The 12,978-nt window shown below is 44.1% G+C and overlaps 1 protein-coding gene across 5 annotated transcripts in view; it reads left to right on the top strand.

Annotated features, from left to right (window-relative positions):
* Nucleotides 1–12,978, top strand: part of LYN (LYN proto-oncogene, Src family tyrosine kinase) — a 110,651-nt gene that overhangs the window by 44,997 nt on the left and 52,676 nt on the right. For 2 of the 5 annotated variants that reach the window (XM_036829999.1, XM_036830000.1), the window contains exons 2-3: nucleotides 8,938–9,074; nucleotides 12,119–12,164. In XM_036829999.1, the coding sequence (XP_036685894.1) occupies nucleotides 8,943–9,074; nucleotides 12,119–12,164 (178 nt within the window). In that variant the 5' untranslated portion in view covers nucleotides 8,938–8,942. The remainder of the gene's footprint in view (nucleotides 1–8,937; nucleotides 9,075–12,118; nucleotides 12,165–12,978) is intronic. The other 3 variants (XM_036830002.1, XM_036830001.1, XM_036830003.1) reach the window with 2 other exon arrangements.

The raw sequence follows: 12,978 nt of genomic DNA, 5'->3' as shown, positions 1-12,978 counted from the left end.
TTGTGTAACTGCCCAGTTATTTTCTTAAAAATCACTTAATTATGGAGGTGAGGATGTGTTGGGAAGTGGATACATTTTAAAGACCTTGATAAGTGTTGTCAAGGTGAAGACTATCACTTACTCTCTCCTGCCAAGCCCAGCAATTTCATTTCATGGTGAGGAGATTAGAGGCCACAGACGGGAGTGGTTTTGTCCATCATTATAGGACAGTCCAGGCTGGACCCAGCAGTCAGGCGTCCCGACTCCTAACTTCCCTGCACCTCTCGTGACCTCTCCGCTCTCTCTTCCAGGCAAGAGCCGAGTTACTCCTCCACCTTCTCTGTCCTGGACGCCAAACCTCCAGGTGTTTGAACCTCGTCTATCTCTGGAGTTGTCTTGCACTTCTTTTCTGGACTTATTCTAATACCTGGAGTGATTAAAACTGTACTGGTTTATTAAAGTTCTAATAAACGCAGTCAAGTTGCTGCATTTACACATCATTATTTCAAAATATCTTCATGTCAGGGTAGCTTTACATTTTTATGCTACACATTCATGTTATAGTTGACTCCTAACCCCTGGGTCTTCCTGCAGCCGTGCCTGTGTCTTAAAGCACATAATAAAGAAACGGTTTCAAACCAGATAAAGACATCAGCAAACACGAGATAAATTAAAATGTATCAGATTTTGATGACAAAGGCATAAAGAAACGTTAATGAAGAAGATATCAGCCATACTGCAGTGGATCTCTCATTTCCGGGGGGAACTTTTTTAAATTAATTTTTTATTGATACACTTCAGATACCATCAATTTACCCTTTTAAGGTGTACAATTGAGTGGTCTTCAGTGTATTCACGAGTTGTAAAACCATCACCACTACCTAATTCCAGAACCTACTGCATCTTGTGTGTAGCAGGCTTGCAGACTTTACAATTGCAATTCAGCTGTGCAAAGAAAGCAAGAAAGCAAGCTTCACATTGTCTAACTCTTCTCTCTCCAGCGCTCTGAGTAGCAGCAGGTGGGAAAATGGCCTTCAGTTTGCCAAGTGGGTCCAGATCTTTTCCATTTTAAATAGTCTCTTTTCCATCACGAGTCTATTCCCTTAAGAGAAGAGCTTGGTCCTTCACATTTCTTCTGCTCCTTTCCAAGATGTAGGTAGATGCAGGTCTCTCTTGTGTTACTTGGGGAGAAAGAAGCCGTAGATTCTTTCCATGTTCTTGGTGTGCCAGCTGATAGGACCGGCACTGCTGACTGGGGGGAACGTTACACTGACACCCGCCCCCCCCAAGCAAATGGATCAAATTAGGACAGTCGGAAACACCTGGACCCCCTTCAAACCTTCAACAGGCTGGGTGAGGGGAGGCTTGTCTTGACACCTCCTTTCCTTCGTGCTCCACCGTGTGGGAGACACAAAGCAGGGAGGGGACCTGGAACCATCCAGATAGTCTTGAAGCCACTTCCCACCCCACCCCCTTCCCCAGCTGCTTCTTAATAGGAAAAGTGGATGTTTCCTACATAGAAAACAAACTTAACAGTTACCAGGGGGTAAGGGGGAAGGGATCAACTGGGAGATTGGGATTGACGTATACACACTACTATATATAAAACAGACAACTAATAAGGACCTACTGTAGAGCACAGGGAACTCTACTCAATACTCTGTAACGACCCATATGGGAAAAGAATCTAAAAAAGAGTGGATATATGTATGTGAATAACTGATTCACTCTGCTGTACCCCTGAAACTAACACAACATTGTAAACCAACTATACTCCAATAAAAATTAATTTAATAATAATAATAATAAAAAAGAAATTACATAGAAGCAAGAAAGCGAGAGATGCTCAGTTAAAAAAAAAAGTGGATGGGGATGGCTGACCCCTTGGACACTGGTTCTCTCCCAGTCTTTCCCAGTCTTTCCAATGCTCTCCTCTTCAGGCTCCTCTTTCTCATTCTTGTAAATCAGAAAGTACTTCTTTTAAATCCCATCGCCCTTCCTTCAAGGGGGAGCCCGATGGCTCAGCCTTAGTCACAGACTGGAGGTGACATTCATACCACAGGAGCAGCTCTGTGGGCCAAGTCGTCAAAGCCTTGCTCTTGACCTGGAACCTAGAGAAGAACTGGGAGCTGGGGATTGCCAAGTACCAAAATGACATCGACTTAGTTGCCCCAAGACAGTGTTCTTGTTTCATAAGGTATTTAGACCTTAGGGAGGGCTTTATAGGAGAGGCTGGTCAAGTAAGAAAGCCAGGCTCTGGAGCCAGGTGGACCTGGGTTACCAGCTTTCCAACTGTGTTGACAGTGGCTTTCTGGGTGATTTTATTGAGGAAAAATATCAAGAATGTATGAAAATGATTACCATGGTGTATAAGAAACAAAAACCTTAGTTGCCTAAGTAAAGAGAGTCTGGCTATACCCTTTTCACTTCTATCTCTTGCAAAAGGAATTTAGGAAAATTGACAAAAGAAAAGACAACTACTTAGGTTGGAAGTGATGGCACTGGTCGCGGAGTTAGTTCTGGCACTCTCCTTTTCTGCCCTCCCGAGGACACCTGTGAGGCTTGCCTGACCCCCTTTCTTTCTGATAAGTAGTTTGGAGAAAGCATCGCAACTCCTCCGTGGACTTTGCTTCTCTAAAAAAGCCTCTGATGTCTCATCCTTGAAAGTAAAGTAAGAAGGAAAACAATCAAAGGGTGCCTAAAAGGTTTCTGTTTGGGTGGGCAAAGTACATCTCTTGAGTTATGCAACTGGTCGCAGACTGCATGGATAAGAATTGTTTTAGGACGAGTCCCTGTGAATGACCCTTGAACCAAACTCAACCTACTTTCGAAGCTCAAGGCCACTTTTGTCTGGGGGATCGTTACCACCCATCTCCATGTCCTTGGGGCTTCCTTTCTCGTTCTAGGCTCCCTAACTCAGAAACCTCTTTAGGAGATGAGCTCCCTCCACAGTCACGCAGGAGGCTTGGGTGGATAGAAGTGCAGCTTCAAGGCCGATGGGCCAAGGTCCACTTTAACGGGGACCTTTGATCGCCAGGCACAGGTCCATCTGTCAGGGTGTCATCCTGGTATGCGCTGCGCCAGACACAGAGCAAGCAATTCCACGTCCTCCTCTTTTTGCCCACGCGCCGTCTGTCTCCTACCCTAGAGATGTTTCTGGTTACTCCAGAACACGACCACTTGATGTTGCAAGGTCAGGCGAGAGAAGGGCAGCGACAGCAGGGAGACTTCAGAGCTTGTGGATGAGTCATTCACTTGCTGCTGGGAAAACGCAATGCAAATTTACGAACTCAGCTTGGGAAGTTGCAGCGAAGTGGGAAAAAAATGTTTCTAATTTCTTTTTGGCTGCTAGGATAAAGGCAGAAAATGCATCAGTCGTCAAAAAACAAAATGCGTACGTCGTAATAAAAATAAAAACAAAAATAGTTTCTTTTGTAGCAGTTTGTAGAGGCAAGAAATTTAGGTTCTCAGGGGTTAAATTCTAGTACCTTTGTTTTTAAATTTTAAGATCTAGGATTGTGTGAAATCGCTGTTAAAACGTGGATTCAGATTTTATAGGGGAAGTGGCATCCAATTTCCTGTTTTTGATTTCTTTAAGCTCTCAGAATATGAGAAATTGGTGATTTAAAAATCTTTGTATAGCCGAGAGGGAGGTGAATTTGTATGGACTTCAGGTTGAAATAGACATGATGGAATATCTTTTAAACTTGTGAAACTTATGATGAATAACAAAATGTTACCCGAAATGTATATTATACAAATCCAAACTCAGGAACCTCCTTCACTACACAATTCCTTCGCTTCTCCCTTAATGACAGAGTAATGCACACATTTACATTCAGGTCATCATGTTATAAAAGTGGACAGCAGAGTAACATGGCATATAGGGTACCTTGCCCAAAAGAGGGGAGGGGCAGAGAGGGAGAAAATGCAAGTGGCCCACGTGTCAGCCTGAGGCTGAGATGGGAGATGCGCTTCCACCGGTCCCTCTTTGGGGTGAGGTGGGGTTTCCTTGTGCTTCTCATCATAGGCTTGTTTCTCTTCCAATGTTGGAGGGAAAACTGGCATTTGGACCACATTTATTTATGTATTTAACAAAGATGTATCTAGCTCTTACTGTGTGCTGCTTTAAGTATACTTCTAAGCACTTTACAAACAGTAACTGATTTAACTCATCTAATCCTCGTAACAACCTAATGAGCTCGATGAAGTTATCTCCATTTTTTCAGAAGGAAACTGAAGCACAGAGGTTAGGCCACTTGCCCAGGTTCACACAGTTAATAATTGAGGGACCCAGGATCTGAGTTTAGCAATCCAACTTCACAGTCCTTTACTCCAAAATATTTTGCAAATTGTGGTGTCTTCCTTAGGAATTTTTAAGAGAAAATTTCTGTATACGATTGTGCACCTTACAAGTGGACTTCAGAACCCAACCAACACGGTAGTGGGTATCCTTTCAGACTTTTTTCTGTGGACATTAAATATATATGGGTATGTGTGTGTGCGTATATATATGTATATACTGATTGGTTATATAAATTGGTTGATATATATGATTTTTTTTGAGTCAATAATGATTGGTGGTCAAGAACATCCAAATTATACAAATCTCTCTCTTTAACCCACTTCAGTCTCATAATATGTCAGTTTGGTCTCATTTAATGGACTCTCCCCTATTGATGGACACCTTGTCTCTGTCTGTAGTATAAATAAGACTGATATGAACATTCATTCATATTCCCTTTGTGACAGAGGGTTGCCCACTGTCTCTGTCTCATTAGATCACCTACTCGAGCTTATGTGTGAACATCCCAGGGCTGTATTTGCATGTCAGACACTCAGGTATTATTATGAGTAACTCAAAGTCTCCACATGTAAAATGTGCCTTCATTTACTGTTAAACAAACAAACAAAAAAATTGAAGACGTTGTCATCTACATCATCCACAGCACTTTATGTAAAGCCCATCATACAAAACTTTAGAATTCTCATGCCGGGGCCTCCCTGCCTGGTGAGGACCAGGTCAGCTTCCTCTTTCCCTGGTGAAAGCGTGATGATGCGAGCTTTCCTCTGGCTCCTCCTGCCAGGAAGCCTGCTACTGCAAATCTGGTGCCCACCGGGTACTGCAATCTGCAGTACCAGATTGCATCCTCCTCTTCTCCTTGCCTCGAGTTTTCTGTTTCCAGTTTATTAAACTCACTTTTTGTAAAAGCATTTCAGATCCTTTTGAGAAAGAAGAGGCTATAAAAACAATCTCTTTAGTATTATTAATAAGGAGATAAAATGCATGTTTCAAAATAGCCATTGTTGGGCAACATGGTAATTTAAAAAAAAAAAGGAAAAGCACAGACTTTAGGCTAAAGCTTTGTGAGTCCACCATTCACTTGTGCAATGGCTTTAGGCCAGCCATTTAATCTCTCCAAGCCTCAGTTTACTTCTCTGTAAAGTGGGGTTAATAATACCTGGGTCATGGGGTTTCTTCGAGGATTAAATGAGATGCTCAGAAAATTACAAATGTTTAATTGAAAAATACTAAGGTGTAAATCATTGTAAAGCGTAGCTCCTGTCACTTGCAAACACGTAACTGTGCTCTCAGTTGTTGTTGGGGGTGCGTGTGTTTTGTGCTTTTCTGGTACCTTCGTACAGTGAAAAGAATTGAGGACCTGATGTGAGCAGGTGGTGTTTATCCCCTGACGCAACAAGATGCTCTCTGAGCTTTCTTGCTGGAGTGTTTGAATTGCAGGGACCCAAACTCAAAGCTCAGTGCTCGTGGGTTGGGGTCTTCCTCTACCGTACGTCCTTTTGGTTCTCAATTATCCATGTGATGGGGGAGGGGAAATCATGACATAAGCGTAAATAAACGATCATCTGCGGATTATATCACCTCCTCACACATCCACCTGCTTTTTATTTTCATTCTCCGTCCTCCTTCCCACGGAGCGGGCCCTCGGACCATCGCCGTCACCCCTTCAGAGGTCTGGGTCAGCGATTCCTCGCTCTGCGCCCTGTAACTAAGACCCACAAAGCGCTTTTCTAATCTCATCTCCTGCCTTCACACACAAACGCGCGCGCGCACACATACGCACTACAGGGGTTCCTAATATTTTGGAACAAAACTTTTTTTCATCAAGTTGTTCGTACCATCCTCCTACTTTCTCCCTTATCCGACTTTTTATTTTGAAAATTTCGAATCTACAGAAAAAAAGAATACCCTCACCTCGATTCAGTAATTTTGTTTGTTTGTTTGTTTACTATTTTGCCACATTTGTCCCCTCCTCTTGTTCCCCCGGCCCCCTTTCTCTTTTTCATTTTGGCGGAAGTGTTGAAAGTTGCAGATACCCTGAGCTTGCATCCCTGCTCGCCTTGCGTGCATCTCCTCGGATGTGGACCTTCTCCTGCGTGACCGCAGTACCGTCATCACGCCTTTAAAGCGCACAGTTGCCCACGATCACGTTTCACACGTATTCAGATTCCCCCAAGGATCCAGCCATGTGTCCTCCCCCCTCCCCCCCCATTCATTCAAAGCTCATTCAAGATAGAGCTCCGCCCCTTCCCCTCCCCTGTCCTTTCTGAGGGGCCCAGCTTTTGGCACATCGTGGATTTGTCTGATCATTTGTGCTTCCTATAAACTAGAAGTTAGAGCTAGAGGTCTCTGTCCCTCTGTCTCTAATAAAAACGACAACGGCTGGGGCGGGGGCGTCTCCTTTCCTTGCCCACCTTGAGCAGGAGGGGTTGGGATGAGCACACAGGAAGCCCCCCGTGCAGCAGCCAGAGCGCTTGGTCCCTCCCTTCTTTCCGTGAACCCTCTCGGAGCACCTGCTTTGACAGGCACATTGCAGGGAAGGGGCAGGTTGGGAGCCCGGCCCGTCTGCTTCGGTTCCGTCTGGGGAGCTGACCTTAAAGATACCCATGTGTAACGGAATGGCCGTCTTAATAAGAAAAATGAGAGTGTAAAGCGTGACGAGTGGGCAGAGGGGTGACCTTTTCAGTAGGGTGGTTGGGAAGACCTGTTGGGGAGGTAACCTTTGGGTCCAGATCTGGAAAAAGAAGAGTGACCCAGCCGGCTAGGGCCTGGGGAGAAAAGCGGGCGCGGGGAGAGCCAGGGCTGCCCGGGACCGGGCCCGCGTGCGTCCTGGGGACCCTCCGCGCTCCTCCCCTCGCAGCTCGGGGCGCAATCGGGGGTCCGCGCGGGGTGACCTTTTCCGCTACCGAGTTCCCTCCTTCAGGCATCACCGTTTTAATGCGGATGATTTAAACACAGCTTCTTTGGAGGATGAGGGTGGGCCTGGTCCGAAAAGAACTCCCCTGTTTATTTACAGATCAACTAGAAAACCCATCTCCATTTCAGAAACTTCAGCAGATGAAAAAAAAAAAAAAAACTGTCCTATTTTGAGTCAAAGGAGTACTTGCTTCCCCTTTATTTTGGGAACCACAGCTCGCTAGTTTCAGAAAGGGGTGTGACTGTCCTTAGAGGCCTCCTACGTCAACCAATGAAATGATGAACAAGGTGAAGGTCGCAGACCTCCTGGAAGCCTGCAGGAGCAAACGCAGGATGAGCTGGGGCGACAATGCAGAGAGGATGACAGTTCAGAGGAGAGCCCCTGAGGCTTCTCTGTACACCAGGAGGTGTTCCGAGCTCCCACCGCCCGCCTTCCCCACGCGGAACCATCCGTCTATCGTCCTCTGAAGTTCTAGGCAGGGGTCCCCCTTGGCAGTGTTTCAGAATGACACAGATCACTGGGGAGCACCCGCCCCCCGCCCCCCTCCCCGGGCCCAGGTGAGCCTAGACGATTCTGGTGTGCCTTCAGGTTTGGGAACTCTGCCCTCTAAGACCTTCTCATGGAGCTCATAACAGATTTTGTTTTGTTTTCAGTGTATAACTTTGACCATGAGGCTGTACTGTATGGCAATATTCATATCTGATTTCAGTTTTAAAATCATCTTTGGAGTCCCCAGAGTGCTTTGGGTGGCGCTCTACACATCCTAGTGTTAACTGAATAGACGAATAAGAGTCTAGCATTCAGAGGGGTGGTTCCTCCTGTCTGGTTGCCCGCACAAGCCCCCCCTCTGTCGGCGGTTCTTCCCTGAAGCCTTAGGCTTGCTGACGGCACCCTTCTGTGCCTCTGGCTCGGCCGTCTCTCCTGGTCTCCAGGCTCACTAGTCTCACCGGGAAGCATACAGGATGCGATTGTTTGGGTGTGCCTGCAAGCATCTTTTCTCCATGCCTGTGCCTCCTCTTTTATTTCCAGTCTTGGTGAAGGCCACCACCATTGCCCCAGGCCCCAAGCCACTTTTGGTTAGAGGCAGATTCTATGCCTTTGAAGCCCCAGGTCCCCTCACTTCACCTTGCACAGTGACATTTGTCTTCAGCTGTACCTCCCTCTCCAGCCCAACTCCTGGACTTCCCTCCTTGTTCCCTGAGGGGGTCAGCTTGAACTAGTTCCCTGAAGGGGCCTTGTTATCTCAGGGCCAATACTTTGCATGTGAAGTTCCTTCTTCCTGGAATCCCTTTACTGACTTTGCCACCTGGCTGACATCACTCCCATTTTGACTCACAGAGCATTTCCTTCAGGACACTTCCCTGCCCACATCCTTTTCCTCTTGCCTGAGTGCGATGTCTTTTCCTATGTCCTGTGCAGCCTGTGTCATTGACTTGCCACATTGTATTGTAATTTTAATTCACCCATCTTCGCCACAAGAATATGAGTGTCTTTAGGGCAAGAATTATATCTTGCTGACATAAAACTGATGCTCAATAAATGGTTTTTGAATGAATGAATGAACAAATGTATGAACAAGCAGCTAGTTTGTCAACAGTATCCACCTTTGAGTTTGTTAAACCATCTGCAATGAAGAATAAAAGCGTACTTTTTAACTCTTCGTTAATGGAGAGATTTTGGTGGCTTGAAGCCAGTTCTGGAATGGTAAAACAATGCCATGGCTTTTGTATTCCAACAGGAACTATGGGATGTATAAAATCAAAAAGGAAAGACAATCTGAAAGACGATGGAATAGATTTGAAGACTCAACCAGTACGTAATACTGACCGAACTATTTATGTGAGAGATCCAACGTCCAATAAACAGCAAAGGCCAGTAAGTAGATAGTCTCAGGGGAGCATTCCCACAGCAGGATCAAAGCATGGCTGCATAATTTAAACACCAAATCTGTACCATGTGCATGCAAAAAAAAAAAAAAAATCATGCCAATTACTTGGGCCTCCAATAATTTTTGATATGCTTTGTAACTTAATCCTTTAAAGAGCTTATAAATATTTTCAGGATAACCAGGCCACTTAATGTACAATAAAGGGGACTTTGGTCACCTTCTTATGTGTGGAGATAATCACCTTCCCTATCCCTGGTGTGAAGACCCACTCTTTATATATAAAGATATGCATCTGAGCTGGTGTGACTTAGGATAGATAGTGAGATTAGAAGGAAATGCTGGATTCAAGTCAGAAGCCAAAATAGGTCCTTTGGTGTATCATACTTTATCCCATCTTGTTGTTCTTTAATTAATTCAAAATAGTACAAACACTGAAGTTGCCATGAGTTATTACAGAGAATTGAAAGATTTTTTTTTAAAAGCATAACTAATTCTGCCTTCTAACCTTACACAGATATCTGTACCAACATTTTTATATGAGTGATGTGTTGTTTGATGCATCCGAGAAATGCTTGGCAGATGAAGGACTAATGCCGCATTTCATGGGAGAGAGGAATAATTAGTTGGATAATTATTAATTGGATAATAATAATAATTTGGATAATTACAACCTTAAATGCACTTTATTTCAGATTTTATATCCTCTCCATCTATTCACTCATTATATGTATGTATGTATATCTCCCATTGCCTGGTTTTTATGGAATTCTTCAGCATTTAAGCTAGAAGTAGCTTATTCCACGTTAGCCCAAATGCCTTCATTAAGAGTTTTCATAGTTTCTCTAATCTGACATGTTTTTGAATGCCTTGGCATTCCAGAAGTATGTTATCGTTGTCACACCCTCTGCCAGCCCTCTCCCCCTCATTCCCCATTATGCTGCAGGTTGACGTGTGCCAAAGTCACATGTCACTATTGAAATTGGTAAGTCACTGTTGGCCTTCTTAAAAAGAAGTGGAGATGAAGAGTGAATACATTATGCTGTTAATTACCATACTTGATATTTCTAGACAGATACATTAACATTGTAATTTTATATATAGAAACTTAAAATGTATAAGATTATTGATAACTTTAATAATTTGGTGATCATAAATATATAAATGTAATATTTAAAAACATCACAGAAATAGGTATAGATGTAGAACTAGTCTATGGAAATATGACTTATAGAAAGTGAAATGATAGAGGAATTGGACTCACAAATAGTTTTCTTATTATAGACTTCAAAGTTCTCATAAAAAGGATCTGGCTCTTTCTGGTATCATGTGCTATAGATTTTACATGCTTTAAAACCCCCATTTTTCTTACGTGATGAAAGAAGATGTCCTTTATTCAGAAAAGCAAAGGAAAACAGTACAAACTTATGCACCGTTTTCCCTCTCCTTAAGAGTAAAGGAGGTTCAAAAGTTAAGTTAGAAAGCAGAAGTAGTAAACATGTTGGAAGCCTCTCAGCTCCGTCCCACACACCGGGAACGCTTCCTTGTGCCTTCTGTGGTCACAGATGCCCTTGTTTACGAACCAGACAGTTGGCCTTATTCCATAGATAACACCCAGCTCCGGCCAGACGTGCCCAAAATCCACCCCTGGATTGATTACAGGCGGTGTGATGTGACATCAAGGCTGAACTGAGGCAAATTCAACAACACTCTAAGGAAAAGACATTTTAAAGAAAAAGAGTGATGATCGATGAGTTCCATACACGTGTTTTGGTCTTATAAAAAGTGTGTTAAAACATTTGTCAACTAAGGACTCTTGGATATTTGAAAATCAGCTTGCTGCTTTCAAAATGATTTAATCAGTTTCTCATCTTGTTTCCTCTAACTCATTTAAAGTTGATCATGCATCCTAATTATGCACATCTAAATGAGTTTAAAAATCAGTGTAAAGCTTCTTGAAATCAGCATTGAAGGATAATATGGACCCAAGATTTTCTGATACTAGAAAAACGTAATACCCCCCACCCCCGGAGATTTTATGGGCTGACTTTCATCAGAAATTTAAGTTTCAGTACAAACTGTTTTGGTCCCCATTCCACTAAGTCGCTTTAATCAAGGAGAAACATGATTTGTGGGTGTAAGCCTCTGACAGTACCTTCTCTAAAAGAAGCTCAAGAGGTCTTACACATCCTCCCCACGGTCACTGAGGGAAAAAGGGATTTGATTTAAAAGGTGACTGAGGTGGCCTTTGTGCCACCAGACCCTTCCTGATAATTCACCTCTCAACTAAAATAACAGAGATGCCATCTGTCCCCATAACAGAATCAGGGTCAGCCACAGGAAGCCTGGATCTGTTAGCACTTGTTCTCAGCTGCTAGAGACCGAGCCCTGACTGAAGTTTTTAAGACAAGTTTGGGAGTTGTGAAGATCAGCAGTCCTGGGCCGGGTGACACTTCCACAAGGTCACCAGGGCCCCAGGTGACCCCCAGGGCCCCTCTCTATCTTTTTCTCTGCTGTCTCTGGTGACTGGTTTCCATATTGCTGAGACCCCAGTTCGTTACCTTCTTCTAGGCAGAAAGAAGAGGGCCAGGGAATACGAGAGTCAGGCCCAAAGCCCCACACGACCTGCTTGCAGATAAACTCCTTCCGCATCTGCACAGAATGCCGGAGAATCGGAAAGCATCACCGTTTAGCTGGGCACGTTGCCTCCCCCAATGATATTAGGGGTCTGGTACCAAATCAGAGGGAGGGTGCTGATTGGGTCAGCAGCTCGCAGCCACTCTCCAGAGCCCTGGTCATTTCCTGCCACCAGGCCCATGGCCGCTGGAGAAGGAGAAGCCGTTCCCTGGGCTGTGGAGGTCAGGACGCAGCTCCACAGGACTGCTCCTCGGTACTCCTCTTCTTTCTGGCTTAATGAATTAACAAATCTAAACCCCATTCGCTTCTGCTAGAAAATGATGCAACATTCAACACGAATGTAAGTGTAAATAGCTAAACATAAAAACGTATTTTTCTAACAAATATTCTCTCGTAGGTTGCAGACTCTCAGCTTTTACCGGGACAGAGGTTTCAAAATAAAGGTATGTTTTCATGGCAGCATGGAAGTTTCTTTACTGTTAGAGCCTCTGTAAAGTAGTTGTCCTGGGTGTTTTTGTTGATTTTTTTTTTTATTGTGAAAAAATACACATAGAATAGAATTTATCATCTTAACCATTGAAGTGTTCAGCTCAGTAGCATTAAGTACCTTCACACTGTTGTGCAACCAGCACCTCCATCCATTTCCAGAACTTTCCCTCATCCCAAACTGAAACTCTGTGCCCATCAAACATGGAACTCCCATCCCTCCTCCTCCCAGCTTCTGGTACTCGCCATTCTACATTCTGTCTCTATGAGTTTGACGACTCCAGGAATCTCGCCTAAGTGGAATCAAGCAGTATTTGTCCTTTTGTGGCTGGCTTTTGTCACTTAGCGTAATGTCTTCAAGGTTCATCCATGTTGTGGCATCCGTCAGAATTTTCCTCCTTTTTAAGGCTGAATAATATTCTGTTGTATGTATAGACCACATTTTGTTTATCCATTCGTCACAGTGTGTTTGGATTGTTTCCTCCTTTTAGATTTTGTAAATAACTCTGCTATGAGCATGGGTGTATCATTTCTTAAACCTAGAGTTGGAAGTTATTGTGGTCGTAGGTCTATGTGATTTGAGATAACAAACACTGTACCGGTGTGCACAGTATGTGACCGACCATGGACCACGTGGGCCCTGAGCCCCACTAGGAAGGAAGCAGGTCTTTATTCCAGCTGCCCATCTCTCAGCGCCTCTCTGCGTCCTTTGTGCCCCATGACAATTTGTTACAACATTTCTGCTGTGGATTCTCAAAGGTCTTCACTTGC

This window comes from Balaenoptera musculus, chromosome 17, assembly GCF_009873245.2.
Source record: "Balaenoptera musculus isolate JJ_BM4_2016_0621 chromosome 17, mBalMus1.pri.v3, whole genome shotgun sequence".
Lineage (NCBI taxonomy): Eukaryota > Metazoa > Chordata > Mammalia > Artiodactyla > Balaenopteridae > Balaenoptera > Balaenoptera musculus.
This window is presented reverse-complemented; position numbering and strand designations above follow the sequence as displayed.